The sequence below is a fragment of the Quercus robur genome, chromosome 8 (genome assembly GCF_932294415.1).
Source record: "Quercus robur chromosome 8, dhQueRobu3.1, whole genome shotgun sequence".
Lineage (NCBI taxonomy): Eukaryota > Viridiplantae > Streptophyta > Magnoliopsida > Fagales > Fagaceae > Quercus > Quercus robur.
The window spans coordinates 64,155,725-64,168,657 of NC_065541.1; the positions used below are offsets into that span (position 1 = coordinate 64,155,725).

The 12,933-nt window shown below is 33.2% G+C and overlaps 2 protein-coding genes across 3 annotated transcripts; both read right to left on the reverse strand.

Moving 5' to 3' along the window:
* Positions 1 to 314: 314 nt before the first annotated feature.
* Positions 315 to 4,102, reverse strand: LOC126697655 (uncharacterized protein At2g39920). Of its 2 annotated transcripts, XM_050394735.1 has the most exons (6): positions 3,817 to 4,102; positions 3,508 to 3,563; positions 3,233 to 3,394; positions 2,344 to 2,791; positions 1,348 to 1,548; positions 315 to 680 (listed from the first exon to the last, which is right to left on the reverse strand). In XM_050394735.1, exons 3-6 carry the CDS (start codon positions 3,300 to 3,302, stop codon positions 467 to 469), a joined length of 933 nt encoding a protein of 310 aa, XP_050250692.1. In that variant the 5' UTR covers positions 3,303 to 3,394; positions 3,508 to 3,563; positions 3,817 to 4,102; the 3' UTR covers positions 315 to 466. The 2 variants fall into 2 exon arrangements, with proteins under 2 accessions (XP_050250692.1, XP_050250693.1); XM_050394736.1 differs by lacking the exon at positions 3,508 to 3,563.
* A 2,542-nt stretch (positions 4,103 to 6,644) lies between these two features.
* Positions 6,645 to 12,462, reverse strand: LOC126697646 (uncharacterized). The gene is made up of 11 exons (XM_050394717.1): positions 12,261 to 12,462; positions 10,966 to 11,270; positions 10,684 to 10,827; positions 10,044 to 10,259; positions 9,767 to 9,949; positions 9,148 to 9,369; positions 8,706 to 8,822; positions 8,475 to 8,618; positions 8,028 to 8,129; positions 7,607 to 7,675; positions 6,645 to 7,229 (listed from the first exon to the last, which is right to left on the reverse strand). The coding sequence occupies exons 2-11, from the start codon at positions 11,176 to 11,178 to the stop codon at positions 6,975 to 6,977; spliced, it is 1,665 nt and encodes a 554-aa protein (XP_050250674.1). The 5' UTR covers positions 11,179 to 11,270; positions 12,261 to 12,462; the 3' UTR covers positions 6,645 to 6,974.
* Between the last annotated feature and the right edge of the window lie 471 nt (positions 12,463 to 12,933).

The following is a 12,933-nucleotide window of genomic DNA, read 5'->3' on the forward strand; positions in this document are numbered from 1 at the left end:
TACAAAGAGAATCAATTTAAGACTCAGTTAGATCAAAATGGACCAAATGAATCTAAGTGGACTAAAATAGACCAAATGGATTATCAATTAGTTCAAAATGGACCAAATGAACTTAAGTGGACTAAAATAGACCAAAAGGATTATCTGCCAAGTGTTCAAAATGGACCAAATGAACCTAAGTGGACTGAAATAGACCAAATGGATTATCTGCCAAGTGTTTGAAAAGCTTACAGTTTTGACACTTTTCTTATAAACGGGTACACAAATAAATAGTGAAAAAAAAGAAAAAGAAAAAGAAAAAGAAGTGTTTGAGCAGCACAGCTAGAACATTTTGACATGTTTCTTATAAACTGATACACACAAAAAATGTGAACAAATATTAACAAAATTTTGACAATAATGTTTTTTTTTACAGTCACAATAATCAATACAAGAACAAACTAATGGTTCCACCTTTAGACATGACCTATTTTTTTGGTCTATATGTGCTCTCAATTTGATGCTCAAAGTCGTAATATATAGCATTTGGAAGCTTAAAAACATGCTTTCCTAAATATGGGCCTGTTAAAGCATCGAAATGGCTGCTTATAACACCTGTTATACGGAAGCCATCTTTTTGCATTACTGCCCTTCGTCTTGAAAAGTAATCACAGCTATCCATATGCACTTCATCGTCTGACCTGCACAAGTGCTGACCATTTAAACTCACGGCATAGGTGGCATCAAATATGAAATACAATTACAAGCTACTGTACACTCAACTAAGCAGAAAGATAGATGTTTATCGAAGCAGACTGAGGATATTTTATAGGTATAATCCATTGGAGATACATCTGCAGCTACTACTAAATTATGGGTTCAAATCTTCTCGTGTCATAAATATCACATAGCATATGGGAGACTCCAAGGTCTTTCAAATTTTTATGATCATATCATATACTCAAGTAACTCAACAACTAAATAAATCAAACCTATGAATATCCTCTGAAAACACATTGGAATAAGATGATAAGAGTGTTGCAAGCACCAAATCCACAAGGCTTCCAAAAGAAACCAAAAGGGTGCAGCTCTAACGCTTAGATATTGCTCAAAACAGCCAGTTTACTTTAAAATTAAGTATTGACTCCTCAAAACTACACATAATGCAGCACAACATCACGTGGAAATTCATAGCATTGTAGAAAGAAGACTATATGACAACAATTACCAGATGACAATAAAAATTAGAAACAGAAAAATTATTGTTTGTGGGACATAATGAGCAGAAAAACATTCTTTATTTTTTTTAAAGCAGGTAATTAGCAATTTCACATATAGGGTTTAAACAAAGGAACATAATAATAATACCTCATTATCAATGACACCCAACCACTGAATCCTGTAGAAATAAGATGCTCTACAGTGGCATTTTGTTCTCTCGCAGACTTTCTTGTCAACAAAATTAAAGGCCACCCACTAGCTTGAAGTTTCATGTATAATCTAAGGATAAGTAGGTGCTTCAGATGCTTAGCCTCTTCAACACAATCACTACAACCAAACTGATCAAATCTGTTCCAGGCAATCATTTTCGTCTCAAGTGATATATAACAATGGTAAATGAAGATTGGAAAGGCATTGCATACAATTTGCTAGACTAGGAGTTAATCGAAATTTGGTGTAATGAAATATTTGAACTTGTACACTGGAGTGTCAAACTAATTTCAGCAGAAGAAAGGACTTTTTTCTTCTTCTTTTTTAATATTTATTTTCTAGGATAATGACACATAGATGGACGATATAAATTTGACCTGCCTTGTGGTGGAGGGCTGTTTTGGAGATTTTACTCTACAACGACAACAACAACAACATCAACCAAACAAACAAAGCCTTAGTCCCAAAATTTATGTCTTAGATTTTACTCGAAGACGTAAAATGAGGATGGCAATGGAAATGCACATCGAATTTAAATAAGTTGATTTACTATTTCCATTTTCCAGAGTACATATTCTCCCTTAAAAAAACTTTGGCAATAGTATGAAAAACCATTTCAATCAAAGTAAAAACATAAGGAAGGTGACTAACAAATCTTAAATGAATTTGGTTTTAATGCTCCCTGCATCAGGGACGTATAAGAAATATACATTAAAAAAAAAAACAACCAACGAAAGACGTCTTTCTTTAGGAGACTTATGACTGACATGAACGGAAACCTTAGGAAACCAACTTGCCCATTCAAGACAACAATAACATGTCAAAGAACTCTGAGCAGAGTCAGAGATCTAACATATAAAACCCAATCAAAACTTTGACATGAAATGGAGAAAATACACAAAAAGATGTGTGAAAAGCTATAAGGAAAATTACCTGTGCATTATTAGAATGGTTTGGTGAGGATTTGAGGTAAGAATGTCATCTATGTCAATCAATACAACATCAAGACCATCATTTTGAGGTGTAATGCTACTGAAATAATTCTGAACCAGCCACATGGTAGAATTCAAATCCCTTGCATATTGACCTGCTCTAATATACTGAATAGCAGGAATCCTGCAAAATGAAAGGAATTCATCTGCTTGCAAGCTGTTGAGCTCTGCATACAGAGCAAAAGCCTTGCAACCATTGTAATCATCACTTGTTTTCTGAACTTCAACAACTCCTGAACTCTTACTTTGACAAGATTGCAACATTACAGTTAATGCAATCAGCAAAGTAATTAATAAAATCCCAACAGCTACAAGTGCACCAATGAAGATTGTTGCAGCAAAAGATGTCATGTAGAACCCTGACTCATAATGGCTTCCCACCTCTGTGCCTAATGAAAGGGAATGGGGTTGGAAGATTATCAAAGTTAATCCACAAATGTTACTGAAACATAATCTGACCTCAATCATAAAACGTCAATAGCTTACCAATAGCTGGCCAATGCAGGCATCAGATAAGCAAAGGTTATATTCATAAAATCCAGTCAAACGACAGAATAAATTCCATAATCTCACTTTACAACAATGGTTCATATGTTTCATACAAATTTCAACTTTGTAAACAAATTTAATAGGGTTGAGTAAGGTCTTAGGTCCTTGGTTAAAGAACTTTCAAAGCATAACATTTGACAATAACAATAACACAATCCTACTAGCCAAATGAGTTGAAACCTACTTGTATACCATCCTAACAACCACCAAATCGCATAAATCAATTGTTCTACCCAAATATAAAAGTAAAAAAAGACAAGCGAGACATAGGTATCACACACCAGTATTTTCTCTACTGGAGAGATTCTGGGCGGAGTACTCCCGCTCCATTTGATGCGCATATGCAGACATGATTTCTAACTTTAATCAACAATCACCGGCACAAGTAGTAATAGTATGCACATACAAATCTCCACATCTGTTCTGGATCATAGAAGGACCACCTATAATAACAAAGATCAAACTCAATCAAACACCAGCCTCATTTGAGTCATACAGTCTTAATCATAATAAGTACTCAAAATAACTAAAACATCTGAATAAAGTCATAACTTACATGCAGCTTCTTTTACCATGCTAAAAGCTATCAGTACCACATCTCAATTTCTTTGCCTATCACAGTTACACCACAGATCAAATAATGCAGAGACCATTTAAAATAACCCAATAAGAAAGATTCGATTTTTAACCATCTGATCAGCCATTATCATACCAAAAAACACAAATTTATCAACTGGGTCCTTGAAAAATTGAGCTGATCTTTGTTGGGTAAGTGACTCTCAGCTGATCAGATTGTTAAAAAACTTTCCTTTGATGTGATCATATTGGTCCAATGAAAAAAGAAAAAGAAAAAGAAGAGACTAACCCTTTATTTTGCTTGAGCAAATGCTTCTACGGACAAGCTCCACAAGTCACCCAGCAATAAAACAATAAACAAAGAATAGAAGCTAACCAATCAGTGAAACTAGTTGGCGTGCCAGAGAGAAAGAGTACCTAAGTGAAACAGTGAAGAGTGATTTCTGGAAGAGGGAAGATAATAAAAAGAACCAAGCACTTGAAAACTACAGTACAGATATTTCGCCATAATCGTTCTCTCTCTCTCTCTCTCTCTCTCTCTAATTGTGTCTATCTCTAAGACGAAGCTTCCTTTTGAAAACTAAAAGGACCACGATAACTGAAACGGGTATTATTGGCCCTCAATTCAATGCACTACCAGAAATGAGTAAGATTTTCTATAAATAATAATAATAAAAAAAAAAGATTCTTAAAACTTTTTTTTAATAACTTTCTCCCAACCTTTTTTTTTTTTTTTTTTTTTTTTTAGTAATAGAAATTGTCAATATTGGCTAAAGATGGCTAAAGATCTTTAAAAGGTGCTTAAAGTTGGAAATATATTTAAGGATAAAACTAAAATTCAAGATTTTATGAAAAATCTTTATAGTTAACTATTATGTTTATTAATCCAGAATTTTAAAACATAGTTAATTGTATTTTTTTTTTATGGAAACAATTAATTGTAATTTGTCAAACTCTCAAAATGATAAAGAATTTTTCTTTAAAGTTTACACTTAAAATTAAAAAAAACAAAGAAAATTGTTTAAACTTTAAGCCCCGTTTAGTTTAGGTCCTAAATTTTTAATTTAAACAATCAAAGTTCTAAAGTATGAAATTGTTTCAATTTGAAACTTATATTTATCTTCGTTATTCTATTCTAGACAATAATAGAATAGAGAAAAATGAAAATTATTGATAAAATTAATCTTTCACTGAAATAACTATGTATTTTTTTTTTTTTTTTGAGTAATCACTTTCTTACTTTAAGCAAGACTTTTTCTCTATACCCACCCTCTGTGTTCAATAGCTACCAAATTGAATTATGAATTAGCTCTAAGTAAAATACAAAGTTTAATTAATGATTTTTGCTTTTCTTTGTTTCGTAATTGCCCGTGATAACAGAAATAAATAACGGAAAGATAAGCATAAGCTTTAAATTAAAATGATTTCATAAATTTGGGCCTAATTAACAAAATTAAAATCTAACTACTAATATAAAATATCATATAAATTATAGGTCTTTTTATTTAATTTTCCCTTCAAGTTTAAAAAAAAAAAAAAAAAAAAAAAAAGGAATATTACAACCCAAAGCAAAAGCTTGTCTTGTTCCAAAACAGCAAAACTCCTTGTTAGGTGTAACAAAGTTTTGCACAAAGTCCATTTGGAAGAACATTTCTATATGACTTAAATAAGTATCTATGTTATATATATATATATATATATATATATAAAGTATCTGTGTCTAATGTTAATTATTAGACCCATTTAACAATCATATAACTTATTTAATAAATTAGTAAATCATATGATTAATCAAACGCAATGGATTGAATGCGACTTGTGATGATAAAACTTTGTCTCCTTAGGAATGAGTCGCTTTCTTGTTTTTCTAGTACTTATTCCCCATTTCCTTCATTTCTTTTATTTTTAGTACATAACTACATATTCCTAAATAATACCAGGACCACCAGTCCAGTATCCTTTTGGACACTATTGTGTGATTTTGTTTGCACCCGAAAAAAAAAATTATATATATATATATATATTTTACTTGGCTAGAATTATCAATTAATTAATATATTTAGCTGTCAAGAAGTAAACTTAAAAAGAAAATGTAATAAATATACTTATTTATCACTTTTAAAAATAATTATTAATGAGAAATGAGGTTTTTAATAAGTTATAACTTTCTATAAATCTGTTTAAATGTTAAGAGGAACAAAAATGTTAATATATTGGATCAATAAACTTAATTTAATGGTATCTTAAGAAAATGGAAATTTGTCCCAAAAAGAAAATGGAAATTTGATTAAAACATATTAATGAGATTAAGTGGCCTAGACCTCGGAGGCTCCTCTCTAGTTTTGACTCATTTCAGCAAGAAGCTAAAGTGACCAGCAGAAACAAAGAAAAGCTAAATATTCTTATACATTTATAAATAAATAGGTCAAACCAACCGCAGCTAAATTTATTTATTAAGTTGCTGAGATTTGAGAGATCAAATTCTATAATTGTGGTAGTAGAATGTACTGATCCATTACATTTTTGTTGGCAAGATATGGTCTATAGAAAACATCATCGTTGTTACGTTGTAGCATGTGCAATGATGAAGACGAACCTGTCTCCAGTTATTGTAGCTTTCATTTTGTCAGAAATTTTATAGTATTAAAAAAAATTCCATGTGCAGTGATGAGTATTATTGAAATTTTTAAGTGATCATCTTATGGACTTTCATGTCCTACACTCCTACCTCAGTAGTTGTAAGAGTAATTATTTTAAGGTAGATAGATATAGGTCATTAATAATTGATTGACATAGTAAACATAACATAAAATAATACTCTCAGAAACATATAGTCAGGAATTAATGCAGTCCAATTGGTGGGTGCTAGTAGTAGTCAATAGAAGAAGAAAAAAAAGTAATCTTTTTGTGTGATTCTTTCAGCCAGAAACTGGCCCTTTTTTCTTTTTTGTATGTTCTTAACGTCTATGTCTTCTGACCCAAATATACATCTTTGGGTTATTCACTCCACACACCCAATTCCATAGTCATGACTCAGATGCAGAGTCTTGGTTTTGTAACATTCCTGGTAACTCCGTATTTAACAGTCAAATCCTTGGCCTATTTCAGCAAGAGACGTTTCAAGCAAAATGAAAGAGGATGAAATTATATATTATCAGCATGCTTATTTAAGATGGTTATATTTGCATCAAAATTGTCTACAAAATTTTGAGCCCTCAATTGCTCAATGCAGGACATACAATCATTTTCAGTTACAATTTACATACTTTAACCAGTAGAAAATTGTCCTTTTTCCCTCTTTCCTGCAAAATTAACATTCCCAGCAAATCATTTTTTACCAGACCATTGATCAGTTTTACCTGATTATTTGATGATTAGCCAGGCACTGAAGTTCGATCCAGCGGTGCAACAATACCTAGTAAGCAGTTTCACTAACAAATATCATCTTCAACTCTTCACACTATGAGTTTCAAAGACCTTCGTCCCATTCACCAAATTCACGGCTACATCCACAGTCCTGGCCAATTCAACAGCCGCTCCCACGTAGGTATGTGGTGTCAACTTCAACAGATTGGACTTTGCTTCTTTAGGTAATTCTAACCCTTCAATAAACTGTGTTATACTTTCTTTAGTAACTGCTCTTCCTCTTGTTAGCTCCTTAAGCTTCTCGTATGGTTCAGGAACCCCATATCTTCGCATAACCTATAATCAAGAAAAGAACAGTACTGAGAGAATGATGAGGACATCAGATCTAGGTTAGAGAAGAGTTAATGCTTTAAGCTAAACATATTATCTAGGAAAGATATCTTCCATCCTAGAGGAAACTCAATCCCACCAAATTTTATAAACTCATTTAAATGTCATAACGAAGGCACTCCAATCAGATGGTATAACACAAATGAAGGACCAAATGCCATGGAACATCAAAAAAGCACTCATGCTCCTGGTACATATTAGCAAATGCTTATTGTACTGAATATTAACTAATATGGGTGATCTAGGCAGTAACTAAACCTCAAATCCTCAGAAATGGACAAGTTGTATACATGGAAAAACACACACAAAATGGAGATACATACAGTCTGTATTGGTTCAGCAAGCACCTCCCATGACTGGTTCAAGTCTTCACTCAAGCGAGCTTCATTGACCTAGAGTTCAAAACAAATTCCACAAGAAAAATAAAGAGAGTGAAATGCACAACATAGAAGAAGCAATGCTATTTTCCCCACCACTTCGAAACATTTATAGCACTGGAAAACTGAAGAACATCAGTGAGAGATTGCTACACAGGTGACAGGTGATATGAAGTTGACAGCTATTGAGTTAAATAATATGTACATGTCATACATCAAAACAATTAATGCATGACAATAATGTTTTCATAATATGTATGTGCCATAGAAGAACATCCATCTATTACTTGATAACCCCTGCACTATGCACAGATGATTGTGCACCTTCCAGAAAACATCAAGCGTAATTCTGAATTATTTTGCATACCTGAAGCTTTGTTATCCCCTGTAGTGTGCTTTTGTAAGCAAGAATTGAATGCCCTAATCCTACACCCATGTTCCTTAGAACAGTTGAATCAGTCAAGTCACGCTGCAAATACAACAGAAAACAAGAAACCTATTACTAAGGCCACCCTATAACTAGATTGCCATAACTTAAAATCCATACAAGGGTAAAATAAATTGAAATGGCTAGCTAAAAATTGCTCCTGAAGGCTTAGTTTATGTCAACAACACTAATCCATGAAATTAATGAGCAAATTCAGTTTTACAGCAAACAGTAATACATGTGTTATAACTTTGGCAGCTTCAAACATGCGGCCGCTTAAAGTTACTTTTGGATTTAAAGTACCTTGGGACTCAGAGCAACAACTTAGAGCAGGGACAATGGTGCATGGAAGAAAGGAAAATTACATGGAAATGGAGTATCTCTTACCTGCCAACGTGAAATAGGCAACTTAATGCTTAGATGAGATAGACCTCCATTAGCCACACCAAGATTACCTTCACTGTTTTCAAAATCAATTGGATTCACTTTGTGAGGCATGGTTGAAGACCCAATCTCACCAGCCTTAGTTGTCTGATCAAAATTTCCAACTTCATCAATCACTTTCTTGGATAAAGGAGAACTACATATTCAATATTGTCATTTATATCAGATGCTGACCTGCTTAAAGTAACCCAAAGATATGTAGCTCCATACATCCCTATCAAAGTCGATCAATATATTGTTGAACTGGATAATTGCATGAAAAAGTTTTGCCATATAGTCATGGGTTTCTATCTGCAAAAGAGACAGAGTAATTCAATAAGAAAAATCATTGCATTATTAAACCTTTCATGATTATATGCATCCTTATGAATCAATACAGGTTTATTTCATTCTTTATAAAGTATAAATTTTCATATTTGAGGATTAATGTTGACATAGTACATGAGCCAGTTACTGAACATGTTTATTGAAGGCATTAAAAAGCAACAATAATTCTTCTATTTAGCAATTTTTATTCATGAATGGATTAAATTAATTGAGAATGTAAAATTTGAATAGAATTAAACCCAACAATAAGTTTTTTACTAAGAAGAATAAACAAGCCCAAGAAGCATACCTGAGTGACATAGGGATTAAAACTCAATCCAAGTGATTTTACAAAATCTTCAGCAATTTGAGGCCACTTAACATCAGGATATGCAACAAGATGTGCATTGTAATTTCCAACTGCACCAGCAAGCTTGCCCATTAACTCAATCTGAGACATATCTCTCCTTTCTCTGCTTAACCTGACGGCAAAAACTGCCATTTCCTTCCCCAAAGTTGTAGGTGAAGCCGGCTAAGGTAGATAAAGAAAATATATGATCTATCTATCTAAGAATATCAGAGCATAAAAGGAATAAATGATCAAAAATCAAAAGAATTGAAGATAGCTACACAGTCAAGCAAATTGATAAATCAAGTAATCAACCAAGATGGTGACTCTATCACAGCATGCTTTTCAAACAAAATTTCAATCACCATCTCTCATACAACAAGAGTCAAATTCTTTGAATGATTTTGAGAAATGATAATACTATGAGATACATTTACAAAAAAATCTGGTTTCAAACATAAGGACATGGACCAATATTTTATTTTTGATAGGTAAGGACATGGGCCAATATTGCAACCTTTCAGTGACTAATAACATGATAATGCATAAATAACAAATTATGCAAGATATAACATATAACCTGCCCATGAGTGCGAGAGAGCATTGGAATGTGAGCATGATCCTTCGCCGTGTTACATATTGCCTCAATCAATTCATCCATGACAGGAAATATGGCAGTGTGCATTGCTTCTTTCAACATCAATGCATGGGCAAGATTGTTGATGTCTTCAGATGTGCAAGCAAAATGAAAAAATTCAAGCACCTACAATGAGAAAGAGTAGGGTCAGGTAATCCTAAAACATCAAGATGAAACCTATAAACACCAATGATTTCATTAGAAAGAAGTGAGTCCCAACCTCAGCAATCTCCGGATGTGATTGGCATTTCTGTTTCAAGAAGTATTCCACTGCTTTTACGTCATGATTTGTCACTCTCTCAATATTTTTAATTTCCAAAGCATCATTTATGCTAAAGTCATCAATTACTCCTTGTAAATATGACCGAGCTTCTTCGCTAAAGCTTGGAACCTCTGTGACTTGAGGAATTTGTGAAAGCTTTAGCAACCATTTAATCTGATAGACAGTATCTAAATTAGGAACAAACTTTTAAAATGTAAAAGAATGTCACAAAAAACAAACTAATAATAATGAAGATGATTGGCAGACTATGAGATTTGTACATAGATATTAACAAACCAAACTTCAAAGATTATAAATTTATTAACTTTGTGACAGGGAATAAAACTGTAGGTCTTCTATATGATTGCTTGTAATTCTTTAAATACTTTGCGTTCACAGTCTTGAACACGAATATATATATATATCAACCCAAATTTCCATCAACCTGGTACATCATTTCCCAAAAGACTTGTCTTTCCACTCCATTGGTGACCCATATAATTTCTTGTTAGTTGAAAAAAACAAGAATATTCAAATAGATTTTGATAACCAATAATATGATACGATGGTATCCATAAGAGTTTTATATTAGAAGCACCTCGACTAAGACCCGGAAATAGATTAAGCCATATTCGCTCATATAAGGAGCCAAGTCCTTAACTTTACTCCAATAACGACCATCCAATGGTGACAAAGCTGTTAAACTTGAAAGCTCAAATTCATTCCCAGACATCTTCTTCACCTGAAACAACAAATTCAACCAAAAACCCCAAATATAAAAAGATACAAATAAGATTTCGTCACTAATTATGTAATTATCAAATTAAATAAAATCGAATGAATTTATTTTAAAAAATAAGGGAGAGAGAGAGAGATGAACCGTGGGCGTGGAGGTATTGGTGTCTTTAAGAGTGGCTTTAAAAGTGCAATCTCTGTGAGAAATTGAGGAGGAAATTTGAAACGAAGCATTCGAAGGAAGATGAAGATTCAAGCTTGGGAGGTCAATCTGTGATTGAAATTTTTTTGGATTGGGAATGAGGCACAAAAAGTGATTGCTGTTGAGAACCCTAGAAGAAGCTGCTCCAAATTCCATTGCAGTCACAGATGGTTGTTAGGATCGAGATTCTACACAGGAATGGTGAGAGGGTGCCGTGGAGCCAATCGAGGATCAGAAGATTCTACTTTCTATCAAAAAGTATGAAGGAAAAAAAAAAAACCAGTAATCATAATTCATAATATATGTTAAACAATCATTGGGAAAAAAAAAAGTAAATTTTGACACAAATTACTTATAAAAGGAAATAACAATTAACAACTAAGTACCAAATTACAAACACATGAACAAATGACAAATATCAAATATCAAAGTTCAAAGTTACATGTTCCAAGTTCTACCACCACAAACATACTCAAAGTTCAAAGTTCAAAAAAGTTACAAGTTTGAAGTTCTAAAACCACAAACATAGATAATGTCCCAAACAAACAATGCAATTCAAGTATTCACAACCCATAAAGCTACAGAACTTAGGAGCACAGCTATGCAACGAAATGCCATTCAGCCCCTTTGAAACTACTAGTTTTGCTTCTCAAGTTCTACCACCACAAACTTGGACAAATTTCAAAGTTCAAAAAAGTTACAAGTTCCAAGTTCTAACACCACAAACATAGATAATGACCCAAATAAACAAAGCAATTCAAGTATTAAACTCATAAAGCTACAGAACTTAGGAGCACAGCTAAGCAACAAAATGCAACTAAGCCCCTTTGAACTACTAGTTTTGCTTCTCAAAAAGCCATTTTTATTTTCCGTCACAAACAGTTCTTTTTTGGGGTCAAATTTCCATCAGAAACTTAGTCCCAGCTAAAAGTGAAAATTGTGAAAGGACCATTTTAACTATTTAAACCATGATTAGATTGTTTGGATCAGAAACTCCATCTACTGTTTTTAAACCCAAAGAAATTAACAAATCACATAAATTAATTACTCCAGCTGATTACGCCTGAGCTCACATCTCAATTCTTTAAAGCAGAAACTTCTTATATGATCAAATTACTCTAAGAGTGAACATACCCAACAAAAATTATAACCCAAAAACCCAACAACAACAAAAACTAAACAGACCCAACAAAATGAGGAAAATTTAACACAACCCCAACAAACAAACAAAAACTCACCGGCACAGGCGTCGTCTCCGTCGGTGGGCACGGCGGCGCCTAGGCAGTCTCTCTCTCTCTCTCTTTCTGGGGAAGGGATTCTATAGGCACACTGAGTACAGAGTTAAAAGGTTTTTCACTTTCTTCGCCGTCTTTTTGCTTTATCTTTCTGATTCTGTGGGCTTTGTAATTGTTGGGTGGGTTGGTACTTGGTTCCGACGGAATATATAGAGGAAACAGAGGTGCGGTGAAGGTATCCGATGGTCAAGCAGCCCCCTCGTCTGACTCTTATTTCTGGGCAGCAGCTAATCCATGACTTGGACCTGGGCCTTTGTTTTTTTTTTTTTTTTTGAATGGTGTCTGTTCTGTGTGGGCCATATTAAATGGTGTTTTACTAAGTGAAGCAGGCTCACTCGATTCCACCTCGTTTTCACATCAATGCCTAGATTCATATTACCTACTTAGGGCATATTTGGTAGACTGTAATAGACACTGTAATGTAATAGTTATTCCTATGGTTTAGTTATTCTTTAGTTTGGTCATGTTTTTATTACAAGGAATAGTCATTCCTTATGAATAGCTATTCTTCAAAATGAGGAATAACTATTCCTCTTTAAAAGGTTGTATTAGCTATTTCTTAGTAAGTGCAATAATTTCAAAACTTAATATATTTTCAAATAAACAAACTTTCCAT